This window comes from Phaethon aethereus (assembly GCF_964289735.1).
Source record: "Phaethon aethereus genome assembly, chromosome: 6".
NCBI lineage: Eukaryota > Metazoa > Chordata > Aves > Phaethontiformes > Phaethontidae > Phaethon > Phaethon aethereus.
Genome location: NC_138580.1, coordinates 14700887 through 14716419, shown reverse-complemented (window position 1 = coordinate 14716419; position 15533 = coordinate 14700887). Strand labels below are relative to the sequence as shown.

Here is a 15533-nt window from a genome sequence, read left to right as displayed (position 1 = left end):
TGCTAATGAGATTGGAGAACATATCCTTACTCGCAGTAAGTCTTGGAAGGTCATAGTGTTTGCAAAGTACTCCCACCATGGAGCAGTGCTCAGTGACTAGGTGGTCACTGAGCACTCAGTTTGCACTGAGTCAGTCCCACCGTGGATTGACTCTGGAACAGCCCCGATTTCTGCTTGCTGTCAAATATCACTACTTTTGCTGTAAGGATATCGGGAATTGTAAATATTACCAAGGTTAGATAGTACAACTAAATTTGTTAAATATTATAGCATTGCCTCTAAGAATTGCCATCCTCCCCTTCCCAAGACATGCTACTTCCAATTCTAAAGGGAAATGGCACTAATTAGCTGTATTATGAAGACATGTGACATCTTAATTCAGTATAGCTACCTTCCTTTCGTTACAGCTAGCTAATTGCAGGACCAGAGCTCTTGAAAATAAAGCCTATATTAGTTATAGACAATGCATGATTGTCCTGGTTACAAGTTTGGCTTGTATGCGCTGGCAAGAAATCCCAGGCTAGACAATGTATTTATGTTTGTGAGTTTTGCTCTGATTTTGCCAAACAGTATCAGAGTGATGTCTGTAATATGACTAGACCCTAATGCAATTTAAAATGCAGTATGGTATAGGGTCTGCCTGCAGAAATCAGTTTTAAATAGCAGTAGCCTACTTGCAGGGCCATGGAGTTCAGCATGAACCCATTTGCCCAAAATCTGTAAGTGGTTTTGCTTCTCGGCTCTCTGCTGCTGGTATCCAGATTTTCCACCAGCATCCATGTTAACCTGGATAGTGTCTGTTAGTCTCAGCAGAGATTGCGAAGTACCTTCAGATCAAGGTTTTTTTGACGATTATACTTTAAGGAGTCCTGTTTGAGAGCGTTTTTTCTTTTACTGCACAGGATGCTCACCCTTTATCATCACCTAGTACATCCAGCTAGAGCTGAGGGAGCTTGTACAATTAGTTCCAGGATCTAAAAATGCAGTAGCTAAGCAATAAAAACATGATCACCTGGCGGATCTGGACCAGCAGAGGAATACTTCAAAATGTAATGCCAAGGGTGTTTGAGTGGAAACAGAAGCCAGTCCCACAAAGTCATGTAGCCAGCCAAATGCTTCCCAGCCTCTTCACTGCCTTCTAAATCACTAGCTTTTGATCCCTGACCAATTCCAAGATGTGCTACGTTAGGAAGAAAATCTCTTCCCAGCTCCTCTCAAGACTCTCTGTTTTACTTTGATTGCTTTGATCGATACACCTTCCAATGCAAACAACACAATTAGCCATCTTTTCACTCCTTGAATACTGGAGTTTGAAGGTTTGATTTGAGACCAGAAATAGAATTCCCTGTTCTGTTCCCACAGCTATGTTTCTGAATGCTCTTCCTTTACTATACTTCTCCATGTATCACCCCTCTTGAGAGGGCAGCACAAGCTATGTGTTTGTCTTTGAGGACATGTGCATATCCCAGGAATAAGATAAATAGTTGGGAATAGATCATATTTTTTTACAGAAAAAGCTTAACAAGGAGACAGGAAGCTTTTTATCCTACTACTCTTTACACATGGCTTTGATTACCAGCATAAGACTGGCAAAGCTTTTGGCATTCCAGCCAAACCTTAAAACAGCGGACAATGTGGATTCTAACTTGTGCTATCTCAGCCCACAGCAAAATCCTAGCATACAGGTGAAAATTGCAGTTGTAGCCTACATCAGCTGGAAAATGGGAATGTTAAAATTTACCTTATCACTAAGGTGTTGATAATAAAATAGTTACTAGTTTTGGAAAATTTTTTACAAGTTAAATTTCTTTTAATTCTAGACTAGCACTTCAAAGCAATGAGGCTTTGTTTATCCCTAGGTAGGTTCAGTTATGAGCTATCACTAGATCATCTGGGATGGAACTATGAGAGGAGCAGCAGGAATGGGACATGCAAGACAATATTATCAATATTGGCCAATATCTTCTGTTTCCAGCAATCAAAATTGCTGAAACAGCTGCACCTTTGTGCTTTTGCTCAATGCTGTGTACACTTCAATCCCACTGCAACATGGAGATGTGCAGCTTGCTCAGACTGACAGGCGGGAAAGCCATTTTGCCATGAGTTTTTCTTCCCCTTCAGTACAGTAAGATGACCATTCAAGTATGAACAGGCTTGAACTTTGATACCTGTCAAGAACCTTAATGGTCACTTAATACATCAGTTTTCAGTGCATTGTCTGCTGCCTTCTGCCAAGTTGGAAATATTTGCAGCATGGGTCATTGTAAGTCACCTTAATACAGGTATTTTCTAGGTATACGTTTTGCTTAAGGGCCTTGTATTGCTCATCCACGTGCTCACCACTTGTTACTGAAGCACTACGCTCAGCATCATCAAAAGTGCTCCAGGTAGCTGCACCAAGAAACAGGCTGACATGTCACGCCCTTCCTTCAAGGCAAGATCTTCCCCAGATGTGCCAACACATCTCACTTCAGGATTTTTTTGCACTCTAACAGTTCCTCTGTTATTCATCAGACTTCTTCTCTGTCCTTGTACCTTTAATTTGACAAATGCTTTTGTAGAAACCCCTAATGTCTACACTGTCCAGTTCCTTGTTTTTCATGATTGCTTCCGTATATAATTAGCAGATGATCCTTGTCCTGCAGACTTTATAATCTCTCTCTTCCTGCTATCAATATTACTCTATGATTATAGACTCACACAGTACATTTCCCCAGTCCCAGAATCCTGCAGTGTCTCTTCTATCTGACACCTGCAAGAACTGAACTACACGAAGAAGTGTTTGGACATGCAACATTGCATAAACTTGGGCCAGAATTGCAAGGCTCTTCATGCTACCCTCCATTAAAGTTTATGTCTGGAGACTGGATTACACCAAAACTTGCACAAAAGGGCAGATAAATGGACTCCACTGAGGAAGATGAAGTGGGGGTGAAAAATGTATATATCTCAGACTGGTGGTCACTCACTGACTGACGCCATTTACTTTGGAGGTCACATAAGCAAAAGAGACTGAGAGCACACAAACCATTAAGAGAAGGCAAAGGCTTTCAGTTCTGTATTTAAAAATCAACCTTTTTGCTAATGTAGCCACAAGACCCTATATATAAAATTGTAAGTTAGAGAGGCAGGTGGTGGTAGGCACCTGTATGTCTTCTGGTAAAACATCAGAGAACTGCCATATATTTGGGATGAGTATCCAAGAGCATGTCCTATAGCACCATCTAGCAGGCTAATTTAAAAGTGGTCCATAGCCCTTGGTCCCTGGCTATAGCGATGTGCTTATGCAACAGAAATAGGGTGCACCTCAGTCTTCTTTCACCTTCCTTACTGTAACAGCTGCTTCTTGAAACCAGAATCATACCAACATGGTGATTAGAAAGGTTGGTGTCTCTACTTTTCATAATCATATTTATTATAAAGCTCTTAAGAGAAACCATAGTGCAAACGCAACACTGTGCCAGACTCTTGAGTTTTTGCATATGAAACCATTGGTTTCTAGACATCTCCAGCTGGTACGGAAGGCCAGAAGCACCTCTCAGAAAGTCAGGCTGTACAAACCCATACAACCCTCCCTCCATATTCACCAGCAGGACAAGTAAGTCTTATTGACTCTCAGGCTTTCAAAATCCATCATGACACCGTGTTTTGGCTAGTGAGGAGTCTGGTCTCCAGCTGTCCATCACCACCTGCATGCACTTTTTCTTTGTGCATCTGCATGAAGTATGAATATCCATGCTAACTTACAAATGATAAGTTTTGGCCGACGATGAAGCTACATGGCGAAGCTGCAGACCCATGGCTGTAACAGCTCTCTGCTGATAAAAAGGGGGAGGTGAAGTTCTCCTCCTTTTTTTCCGGCAGCCTCCCACCTTGTGACAGCCCTGGCACTTTTCAGACTTTTCAGTGATCCCATTCAGCTCACTAACCTGTTAGAAAACGATCCTTTTTTTCCGTTACTATGCTTTCTGCTGACAAGCAGTTAAAAGCAGTGCACAAGAGGATGGATGGATGGATGCCAGATCTGCCAAAAAGTGGTTCAGAGGGAGACAGAGCAATAGGGAAGGTGGGATCATTCCTCTGACTTCTCCCTTTGGGTGGCAGCAAATAATTCATCTGCCTTGTCATATTGCATAAAACCATAACCTAAGGGTAGAACTGTGCCCTCTCATGAAGGAGTATGTTTTCTCGGTAATTAGCAACTTGTTTATTGGAAGTTAAAACCAAAACTGTCATTAACAGCCTCTGTTCACAGCAGGGAGGGATGCCGGCTATGCCCAGCCAGCCTGTTTAGCAGTAGCATTTCAAAAATGGAGGAGATCATCTAGTAGAAAAAAATAAATATCTTCATTAGGATACTTTCACATAAGTCCTGGAGGAAGACCTGAATTTGAAAGACAACTCCCAAGTATTCAGTTTACAATCTAAATCTTTTTCTGTGAAAGCAAATCTCAGGCCAAAAGGTCTGGGAACTGAACCTTTACCAGTACGAGATGCCTCAATCAGGGGCTGCTACAAAGAAAGAAAGATCTGTCAAAATTAATCTAAGTAGATAATAACGATGGCCTGCTTTTATTTCTATTCTGCTCTCAACCCACTACAAAGCATTGGTTACGTTTGGATCGTAAATAATGGTTACATCATGACTGCCTGGTGTGAGGGGACATTTTAAAACAACCTTCGAGCACCAATTCATATCTTTCCTATAGATGAGGCAAAACCAACCTTCTCCCCAAATACAATCCTAAGGCAGCCGAAAGCTGTTCTCTGGCCTTGCTTTGCAAGGGCTGCACAACCCAGGGGCAAGGCTGCACTTACCCGAGCCGAGGGCGGCAGCCTGAACTAGGGCCTTTCTCCGGGTGCCCAGCTTGTGGAAGAAATCCACGTAGGGCTACTGAGAAACAAAACCGGCCGCCTTCTGCTTTGAGCAAATCGGAACTTTAAAGAGAATAAAATCCCCTGCATCTGTTATTTCCTATTACAGATGACAGAGGACACAAATCCGACGTGACGGATGCTAGTTATGCCACTTACTGCCTGCCCAGTATGAGTTCCTGCGCTGCAGTGGGAAGGCTGCGTTAATAATACATGTGTAAGGTATTTGGCCGAAAGAACACTGCCAGTTACAGCCTGGAACACAAGGACACGGAATGAACTGGTGACTCTGGGAGAGGGGCAGCCCCTTCCCCAGGCCGCAGCCGCCCCTCGCGGTGTCTCTCAGCCAGCCGTAGCCGGCCAGCGCGGCGGGTCGGCCCTGCCCCGGCCGGGCTGCGGGGAACACTCCCGCCACGGCGCCGGCACCGCCCGCCCCTTCCGCCGGCCCCTTCCGCCGGCCGTGCGGCAGCGGGGAGGCGGCCGCCCCGCCGGAGCCTCGGTAGGTGCGGGAGCGGGGCGTGGGGAGGAGAGGCCGGCCCTCAGCGCCCCCGGCATGGCGGGCGGGGGACGGGGAGTGCTGACCCCAGGGCCTCTCCCGCCCTTCGTGTACGGCCGTTTTTAGCTGCCCCCCCCCCCCTTTATATTTTTATTTTTAGTTAAGTGGGTCTTGAAATCCTGAGCCCTGGAGGCGGGTCCAGCCCTCGCCCCGCTTCCCGACTGACAGTCTTTTAAGTTGGGCTTTCCCCTCAGCTACGTGCAGTTAGAAAAAATAAAATTTATTCAAGAGTCAGGACAAAACTTGCCTAGATATCCCCCGTTTTGAACTTTGGCCATTACAATTCTCAGACTTAAGTGAGAATGAGTGCCCGTGACACCACAAAGATACGTAGTATTTCAGCATCTGGGGGAGACCACCTTATAAACGTTGTTGTGGCTTTATGGGGACTAACTAAATGGTAAGTTTGCAGGATATGGCCCTTACAAATTGCCTTGTAGCTTCCGGTTGCCTTCCTTGTAAGTAAATTGCACAAAGTTTATGAATAAAAGCAAAGATGCCGTACACAACTGGAGCTGCAGTGGGATTTTTCTGCAGGAGCTGAGAGTCTGTGCTGACCCATGGGGAAGATTTGAAAGCAGGAGTGCTAAAAGGTATCGAGGGCAATTTTCATCTTATTTTTGTGAGTATTGACTATCATGAGAAAACGAATACTCTGTGGCATTCCCTGCTTACTTTTGCATGAGGCGTGTGGCAGGAATGTTGGGCATAATCCAAAGAATGTAGCCCGGGCTGCGAGGGGTCTGCCCACGAAGGTTTGAAACCATGCCCGCACAGAGGATAATTTAATTTAACTAAAAATTAGAAATACATAACAACTGTTACAGTCTTTATGACTAAAGCAGGAAAAAATTTAGCATTAATGCCTTGAGGCGTATCCTGCCGTTATGGCTGTTTAGGAGAAGCATATATTTAAGTGCAGCGCTTGCTGCCCCGCTTTCCTGCAGCTCACCCATGGGCTGCTGGTTGCCTGCCCACCCAGGTGTGCTTCCCGGCATCCCGAGTCGCTGGCCGGGAGGAGTATTCAGCGTCCTGTGCACTTGGTCAAGCACTGTTTGGTCAGGAAAGGAGAGTAGACTGGTTTTCAGCTTGGTCTGGCCTTCCCTACACTGGTATGGACATAAGGTGAGGGGGGGAATTTTCTCCTTGCAGTGTTCCTAATCTTGAACAGATCTGTTAGCCAGCCCAAATGAGCGGGCTCTTTATAACATGAGTGAGAGAAACTTGGGAAGTCCTTGGCTCAGCTTCACATGTGGATCGAGTGATAGTCTTCACGCAATCATCCTCTTTGAAGTGCTGCCCCCCCCCCCCCCCAACTGTATCTAGACTACCAGACTACTAATCTAGACTACCAGGTTTGCTGAGGGGTTGTTAACTCCAAAGAGGTCATTTGGCTTTAGTATTACCATTTTCTGGTTTTTAGCTCTACTATTAAGGAGTTTTTTCTCCCGAAACTGGGTTTCATCCAAGCTCTTGGCTCTTTAGCATGTTTTGCTTAAATAATTTTGTCAAACAAATCACCACCTCTGGTCTTCAGCAGAATGTAGGAATACCACCACTAAGAAATACATATTAAATTATTGTATATTTACATGCCTCATTGTTTTTATTAAGAACTCAGTATGTGTTCAGTGCAGTATAAACATTAAACAAGATTATTCTTCCCCTGGTGAATTTACAGTCTGAGAGCTTCATAGGAAGGCGTAGTAATAACATACCATTAAAACATCGCCTTTAATTCAATCCCTTTTTGTTTCCCTGTGGTTAATACTCATTTGCTGTTGATCATGACTGGTGTACCCTGGTGTGTCATGCAGCGCTGGTTTATGATGTTACAGCCCCCAATTGTCCACTCTACCCCTCTGCGGGAGGTTCTTGTTCAGCGTGAGTGGAAGGGGAGAGCATATGTCTGTGCTTCAGCTGCTGCCGTACAAAGCCCAGCAGTATAGCTGAACCCACCTTTGATGGTACTCTACACTAAGACTTTGGTTGTGCTATCAAAGCACAGTTTCCTTCTGCCACTTTGGCTTCCTCCGAGGACAGCTGGAAATACTAATGCCTTCAACAGCTGCAGCAAGATTCTCTGAAGCTCATGTGTTAAAGCCCTGAGAGAAGAAACATTGCAAGATGCAAATGGAAACAGAGGCGTCCAATTTTCACTGATGTCTGTTGGGTTTAGGTGCCTAATTCACTTTTATATCTTTATAGTAGCATCATTTTAGGGGAGAATTCTGTAGCCAATGGGATGTTTTAAGAGATTGTAGCTTTCCTGGGCAAAGCACATCATATGGCTTGGACCATAAAAGGAACTGATACTCCCCAAGGGAAGCAGGACTCTTGAACTGAAGGAGTTGGCAGGTTTGAAAATTTTTAAGTTTATTTGCTTATTTAAAGAGTCACAGCATAGTTTTCTGCCCTGAAACAATTTCTGTTCCACTTTCTGCTCTGGATTTCATGTGTTGTTTGTCAGAGAAATTATTTCAGAGATAAATTTTTGAAAGTAGCCACTGAAAGCGTATGCTTTCTCAAGATAGCTTTTTGCTAAGTAAGCTAGAACTACTGCCTGGAAGTTGAAATCCGAAAAAAAACCACCCTAGAAAAAACACATACTGCTTTTTTTAATAGTGAGGTTGACTGTTGGTTAGAATAAACTCTAAAGCAAAATTCTGTCTCCTGAAATTTTCAAATCAAAATGTGATCCTATTTTGGAAGTTGTAGTAAAGCTCAAGTTACTGAATTTAGTATTGAGGTTACTGATTAAAATTTTTGGAGCTGTACTGTAGAGGAGGTTAGTGTAGGTCAGTCTAATTATTGGCTCTTTCCGGCCTTAGTATCTGTAGTCTGTGTCTGCAGTGGAGTGCAACAGTAGGATTGTGCTGGCAAAGACTAAACAAGTCTGTTGAGTAAATACAGAATGTGTATTGATTGCTGGGGGAAGGAGGAAGTCTGGTGGCTTTATTATTGTCTTTACTGTGGTAAATTGATTTACTGGAGGAGAGGGAGAAGTTAATTCTTCGTATCAATTGTCCTAAGATACAAGGCCTCAAAATTAATGAGAATCACTTTGTCTGTAAAGGTGTTTTGTTAACATAAGAGAGAATGTTTATTGGTTGTGCTTTGCTTCTTCTCATGGTCTTTGCTTTGTTTTTTAAAATGCTACAGAGATGAGAGACTCATGCACACTTTAATTCCTGCTTTTGTGTTATAAACAGGTTAGGATTTGACTATGGCAGTGCAGTTCCTGTGGAAGGCATCTGTGTGGTTCAAGAAGCACAAGATCACTTTGTTGGCCGTTTCTTGCGTGGGACTGTTTGGCGCTAACCTTTCCTATCATGTGTTTCCTGAGCAAACATTCAAATTGTTGCATGAGTGCTGGTCAGAGGGGCAGCCAGCTGAGCTTTCACAGAGGCTCTGTGGTGTCTTTCAGGATGTCCTTGAGGATACTGATGTGAAGTCCACTGACTCCTATCGAGCCTTTGCAGCTTCTGGCTTCCACCCTGTGAGTGCTGGAATCCCCTGTCTGCCTGCAGGCTCTTTGGTGGGCATCCCACCAAATTTTGATAGCACAGCTGAGGGTAAAAAAGGAATAGTCAACCATGTTGTTGTGATCAATGGCAAGGAAGTAGACTGGGAGAGTGACGAAGGTGTTGCTTTGAAGGAAGCTCTGACATTTTCACTTAACGCTCAGAAGTTTGCCATTGCCAGAGAAGTTGGATATTTGCAGACCGGCAGCCCTTTAGCAAGTGCAATTGTGGCTCCAGCTTGCTTAGCTGGTACATTTCTCTGTGGGAGAGGTATAAAGCTACTTCTGGGTTTATCTACTGGCCCCATGATACTTCGCAGCATCTGTAACCTCATAACTGCCGCTGGTGGACTAATGTGCTATTATGTTTCTTACGACGCTATGACCTATCACCTAGACTGCAAGGCTGACAGAAAGGCAGCTACTCTTTCCAAAGACTACGCCAGAGGTGGGGTTGAATTTTATGATAAAATCTTGTCCCGCAACAGGATTCTTCGTGGTCTGATGGGCAAACAAGGGACAAAAATATATGCCCCAAGTGGTAACCTTTTCCCAAGGCACTGGTTCAGAATAAAGTATACCCCATACACTTACCGAAGAGATTTGATTGTTAATATTTTAAGAGAGCTCCAGGCATAGGAAGGGAGTGCTTGAATTTTAAACTTGTGAATTATGTATTCTCTTGGAACACTGCTGTGATGCTTTTTTTTTCCGTATCTTCTTTAGAATTTCAGTATTTATTTTTGCATATAGTTTGGAAGGAGTTATTGCACATTCTGTGAATAAAGAATTCTCTCTTAAAATATTAAAGACTCGCTTCAAAAGTGCTCTTTTCTGTGTGCATCTCAAATCACAAGAGTGCTGAGCAGGGGAACTTCTCAGATGCTGATCTGGGAGTTCTGCTGCTCTGCTCTGCCTTTCTGCTAGTGCAGACTAGAAAATGGAAAGGGTAGAGTCCAGCGGAGGGTTTTGGGAGCATTATCATTTAAACTGGGGTGTTTGTATGTATGTTTGCCATTCCTCCTATGGAACAACCCACAGATGTTTAAAAAACTGGGCAGTCTGTATTGTGCTATTACATAAATAACCAAGACGCAGTATTACTGTTCTGTTTAAGTTCTCGCGCCGTGTAAAATCTTATGCTGCAATGACTGTCCTCCTGTAGGTCACACTAATTATGCTGCAGTTCATACTAATACACCTAGATTATTACCAGCACCTGCATCATTTTGCTTAAATCTAGTTCTGCTTTCTACATGACATGGTGACTGCAGCATGTATACCTTGAATATTTCCCAGCAGTGGCAGTACGTAACGTGACTGTCATGGGTTGGTTGTTTTCTCACAAGTAGGATAAGCATGTTCAGGAGAGGGTTTTCTGTTTGCTTTGGTACAGTTCTTGTTTAATTTAAAAATACATGTAGATGTATGTCATCTTTTATGTTAAAGAAGGCAAGGTATAAGAAATAAGTCTGACATTTGGTGCAGAAACTGGTGAGGTCTGTGATGAGTTGCCAAAGGAAATCATTCTCCTGTTTCAGACTAGCCTAAGAAGGTTTTGTCTGGCAGAACTGAGCTTTGCCCAGGATTACTAATCTTCGGGAAAGGTCTTTAGTGCATGTGCAGTAAACTTTCCACTATAGCCTCTCCTTGAAGCTTTTATGTGATCTTCAAGATAATAGTTCTTAAACTTTGTAGTTCCCTCTCTTACGTGTTCCTATTGCAGCCATTCCGGTAGCCTTCCCTGGTGACATAGCTGCAGTTCTCCTCATCTCTGTTGTTATTCTTTCAGGAAACTTCTGTTATTTTCTATCTTCTCAGTCACAGATGTGCTGAGTGTCCTCTGTGCCCTGGTTTTGTCCCTCCTTCACCTGCCACAATAATAACTGTTCTGCCTGTGTTTGCCCAAAGCATTACTGAGTTTTGTTTTCCCTTTGAATCACGTGGTGACACAAAGTTGATATACTGGCTGCTGAGGCACTGGTGTTGCTTTACATTGCTGAAGCCATATATATAAGATGTTTGGGTTTCTGCTGAAGTAATCTGTGTCATGGATGTTTTTCTGGACCACCACCTATCACTTGCAGTTGTCCTTGAAGTATCAAGTCATGAGATGCCTCTTCGGTGCTTTCTGGCTGTAGAGCATAAGGTTATTGTTCTTGTGACCTTTGTGAAAGAGTTTGACAAAATCTCCTAGTCTATGGAATAAAAGAAGACTTTATCTTTAGGCAAGGGGCTTTCAAAGCTTCAGGCTTGTATTGGGTTTGCATGGCAAGGTTATGGTAGCAGGGGGGCTACAGGGGTGGCTTATGTGAGAAGCTGCTAGAAGCTTCCCCTGTGTCCAATAGAGCCCATGCAGCCGGCTCAAAGATGGACCCCGCAGCACCTCTGGGAGAACAGAGTTAAGAAGGGAGAGGAGAGTGGAACCTGAGCAACTGCAGCAGGAGAGAGGAGTGAGAAGATGTGAGAGGAACAGCCCTGCAGACCCCCAGGTCAGAGCAGCAGGAGGGTCAGGAGGGCTCCAGGCCCCGGAGCAGAGGTTCCCCGGCAGCCATGGAGCTCCACGGGGGAGCAGATCTGCACCCGCACCCGGGGAGGGCCCCACGCTGGATCAGGAGGATGCCCAAAGGAGGCTGTGACCCCATGGGCAGCCCACGCTGGAGCCGGCTGCTGGCAGGACCTGTGGTCCTCTGGGGGCCCAGGCTGGAGCAGCCTGTTCCTGAAGGACAGCACCCGTGGGGGACTCAGGCTGGAGCAGTTTGTGAAGAACTGCAGCCCGTGGGGAGAACTCATGTTGGAGTTGTTCATGGAGAACTGTCTCCTGTGGGAGGGACCCCACACTGGAGCAGGGACAGAGTGTGAGGAGTCCTCCTCTGAGGAGGAAGGAGCATGAGAAACAACTTGTGATGAGCTGACCACAACCTCCATTCCTCATCTCTCTGCGCTGTTTGAGGGGAGGAGGGAGAGAAATTGGGAGTGAAGGTGAGCCTGGGAATAAGAGGGGGGCGGAGGTGTTTTACGATGCAGTTTTATTTCTCATTATCCTACTCTAAATTGATTGGTAGTAAATTAAGTGAATTTTCCCCAAGTTGAGTCTGTTTTGCCTGTTACGGTAATTGCTGAGTGATCTCTCCCTGTCCTTACCTCCACCCAGGAGCCTTTCGTTATATTTTCTCTCCCCTGTCCGGCTGAGGAGAGGAGGGATAGAGCAGCTTTGGTGGGCATCTGGCATCCAGCCAGGGTCAACCCACCACAAGGCTAAATTTTCTTTGACTTCTCTTCCAGGTAAATTCAATATAACAGGTTCAGATAGAGGGTTTTTTTTTGTTGAGTGATGTAGTGGCTCAAGAGTGGAATATGACTCCTGTTTTATATAGCCTGTGAGTTCAATTCATCCTCCTTCAGACAAGTCTAAACTCCGCGAAATGTTCTCAGAGAGAACTTGGCACTCTTGTTTTATGTGGTTTAAGGAGCTGCTACTACATAAAGAGCGAAGAGGGGAAACAGAGGCCCAGAGATTTACAAGTAGCACTTTAAACAAAATTAAATTAGTCTGCTTGCCTCTTACCACTCTTCGCTGCTGCTTTTCATCGAGGTGCCTGCAGCTAGTGCTGTTATTTAACATTCCCAGGTTGTAAAGCCCCAGTGATGCTAATGGGTTTTGCTGTTGTGCACTCTGCTTTATTCTTACAAGCTGGATTCTCCAAGAAGCTCCATGTATCTGTAAATGCTGTGTCTGATTTACCCTTCTTTGAACTTGCTGTGGCATATTGGTGTCAGTAAGGGAGGACTGGCTAGTATTAAGACATATGCCCTTGCCTTTCAAAGAGATGTTCTTGCCAAGGGCTTACACACCTCCATCTCTATATAGTCAAGCTCCTATTCCATCGCCAGCTGTGTAATCTGGGACCATAGTACTGTCAATATAAGGGAAATGGGAGTTAAAATCACAGCTGCTGATTAAGATTTCCCTGAAGTTTGGGAATGTGTGAATTGTCCTGGAAAGGGTTTGTATTGTGTGTGTGTTGCCAGGTAATTGTCGCTTGCAAGATCACCGATGCTATTTGGCAAGAATAGCACAACTCAAATATATGGCCATGAAAATACTCATGCAAACTCTTACAATATTGCAGATGTTTTTCTGTAGGTGCAACTTCCAATGAAATCAAATAGGAGTTCCACATACTGGTGATGGAACTAGTCTAGTTTTGAGAGTATGATAGAAGCAAGGATGCCAGCATTAAATGTGAAAATGTTGGTTGATCATGCTCTTCTGTGCTAAGAACAGTCTGATGTGGAAAAGCGAGTTCATTCACTGGCCCAGAAGAGCCCAAGTGAATCAGTTTGTAAATAGCGTCAGTGAACAGCCTTATAATCTCCCCCAGCTCAGAGGAGTTCAGAAAACTTGTTTCAGTAGTAACTGGCTTCTCTTGCACTGCTCAGGTGAGGCAGAATTTGTACCATTTTTTGTGTAGAAAAGCAACAGAAAATGTTAAGCAACGGGAATTGCTAGGAGACGTGCAATAAGAAGTCTAAGCCAAGAAACTGTAGAAGCAAAGGTGTGAATGAAATAAAGAACTCTCATAAAATGGATGTTGTCTACAGAAATGAAGCTCTCTTTCTGTCTGGTAAAATGATTAAAGGATGAAGTACGAGTAGCAAATGACCAAAATGAGTTGTTACTTTAAATTTATTCACAATCTAGTATAAAGAGAGATTTTGGGTCTTGGACTAGATTACTTTTAAAGGTCCTTCCCAATCCAAACTATTCTATGATCCTATGATTTCCTTGACTGGTTTATTTAGGTTATTATCCTGAATTTTCTAGATAACTGAAAAGAAAATTATCCTTTTAACTTCATTTTTATATAAATGTAATGGTTACCTCTACATAAAGCTTTCGTGGATAATGATGCAAGAGATCAGAGCCACCTAGGTGCTTTGCTCAGAATTCCCACTGGCGTGCAGGAAATGCAGGGTCTGGCTCGCATGTTTCTTTCCCCATCCTAAAAATTGTGGTTTCTTGTCACGGAGATGCCTTCAGCTTATTTACTGGTCAAAACCATAAAACTGTCAGAAATAGAGCAATACTGAGCATTAGACAGTTTTCTTGAAGACAAACTGTAGAAATCATCTGATTTAAAGCAATTTCTGAATCAGCTGCTATGGGTATCTGGCTCCTCTTGCAGTATACAGGAAGAAGGAGCTTCAGAGGCGGCTTCCAAGAGAGAAATGTCCACGCAGGTGGCATGTGAGTAAAGAATGTCCCCCGTGGTATTGCCACACGGACTTCAGTTGCAGTATAGCAGCCCTTTAGAAAACAGCACTTTTTATTACAGTAGAGTACCGTCATCACCCCTTTTCACATTAAAGTGGTTTCCAGAACCTGACAGATAAGATGGTGAGAGAGCTGACCATGAAGCTGTGGAGCCTGTTGCCCTACAGGGTAAGCTGGTGGTGTTGGGAGAGGTGATGCTGGAAACAGAGCTTACTGCTGTCATTTTGCCCTTGGCCACACCAGTTGTGAAACAACCATTGTGACAAAGTGTGGCTTGGGTGGGAGTGAATTAAAATGTATGAATCAAGTCATCATGACTGAATCACAGGCAGCTTTCATTAAAGAAACAAATGCAGAGAATCCATCCCAGAGTGAGTACTGCTATATGCAGCCGTTGTGGGCATCCATTAAAACAACTGCAGGCATCTCCACTATGTAGAAATGCAATTCCTAGCAAGCAGCAGACACTGAGACAAGTATGTGGGCCATATCCTGCAACTGTTATCCACTGGTGTTCATTAAAAGCTTCATGTAGCAGGTGTGATTACATTAATCTAAAAATGATTAAGTTGCAGACAACCTGCCACCCATGCATGCACCAGTTCCTCCTTGATTTCATTCATCTCAGCTGGAAATGTGTATAACTGAAAGGCAGAACACACTGGTAAGTGGAGGAATTTTGATGTAGGAAGACATAATTAAGATCTCAGAATAAGGAGAACACTGTCAGGAAGAGAGAGAAGCTGAATTTGTTTGTTATCGAAACTAGACTTTAGAACAGAAAAGCAATGTAATTATTCTCTAGGACTTGGTATGTTAGACAAATTAAATCTGAAGGAGCTGAAAAATGGCTTATGGATGTTTTGCTGGGCTGCTTTTTCACTGAGAATATATCAGTTTGTTTAGCTGATTCAAGCTGCTCAATCTGTCAAACCTGTAAAGTGGAGAAAATTACTAAAGTCTGGCTAGAAATCCGTTGGTCTTTGCCATCTGGAAAAAAAGGACTTTTTTGGTCAAGCCAAACTCTGAAGTTTCATAGCCAGAAATGAACACTGAAATGTCTTTGCAGTTGGGAGCTCTCACTCTCCTCAGTCAGACCAAGTTTGCCGTCATGTATCCTGGTCTACAATCTTGAGGGAAAGAGTGCTCTTAAAAACTCTGTTTGTGTCCAAAAATGTTCTTTAGAAAACATAGCCAGCCCAGGTGTATGTTTACTTCCCCGCACCTTAGTCTTTCTGTCTTCTTTACTGCAGGAGCCATTTGTGGTACGATGTGCTTGTGCAGTACTTACTGTAATGTGA

General features: G+C 43.8%; 1 protein-coding gene across 1 annotated transcript; it reads left to right on the top strand.

The window, feature by feature from the left end:
• Nucleotides 1–8657: 8657 nt before the first annotated feature.
• Nucleotides 8658–9593, top strand: TMEM177 (transmembrane protein 177; the record flags this gene model as incomplete). The annotated part of the gene is made up of 1 exon (XM_082001727.1): nucleotides 8658–9593. The coding sequence occupies one exon, from the start codon at nucleotides 8658–8660 to the stop codon at nucleotides 9591–9593; it is 936 nt and encodes a 311-aa protein (XP_081857853.1).
• Nucleotides 9594–15533: the final 5940 nt, after the last annotated feature.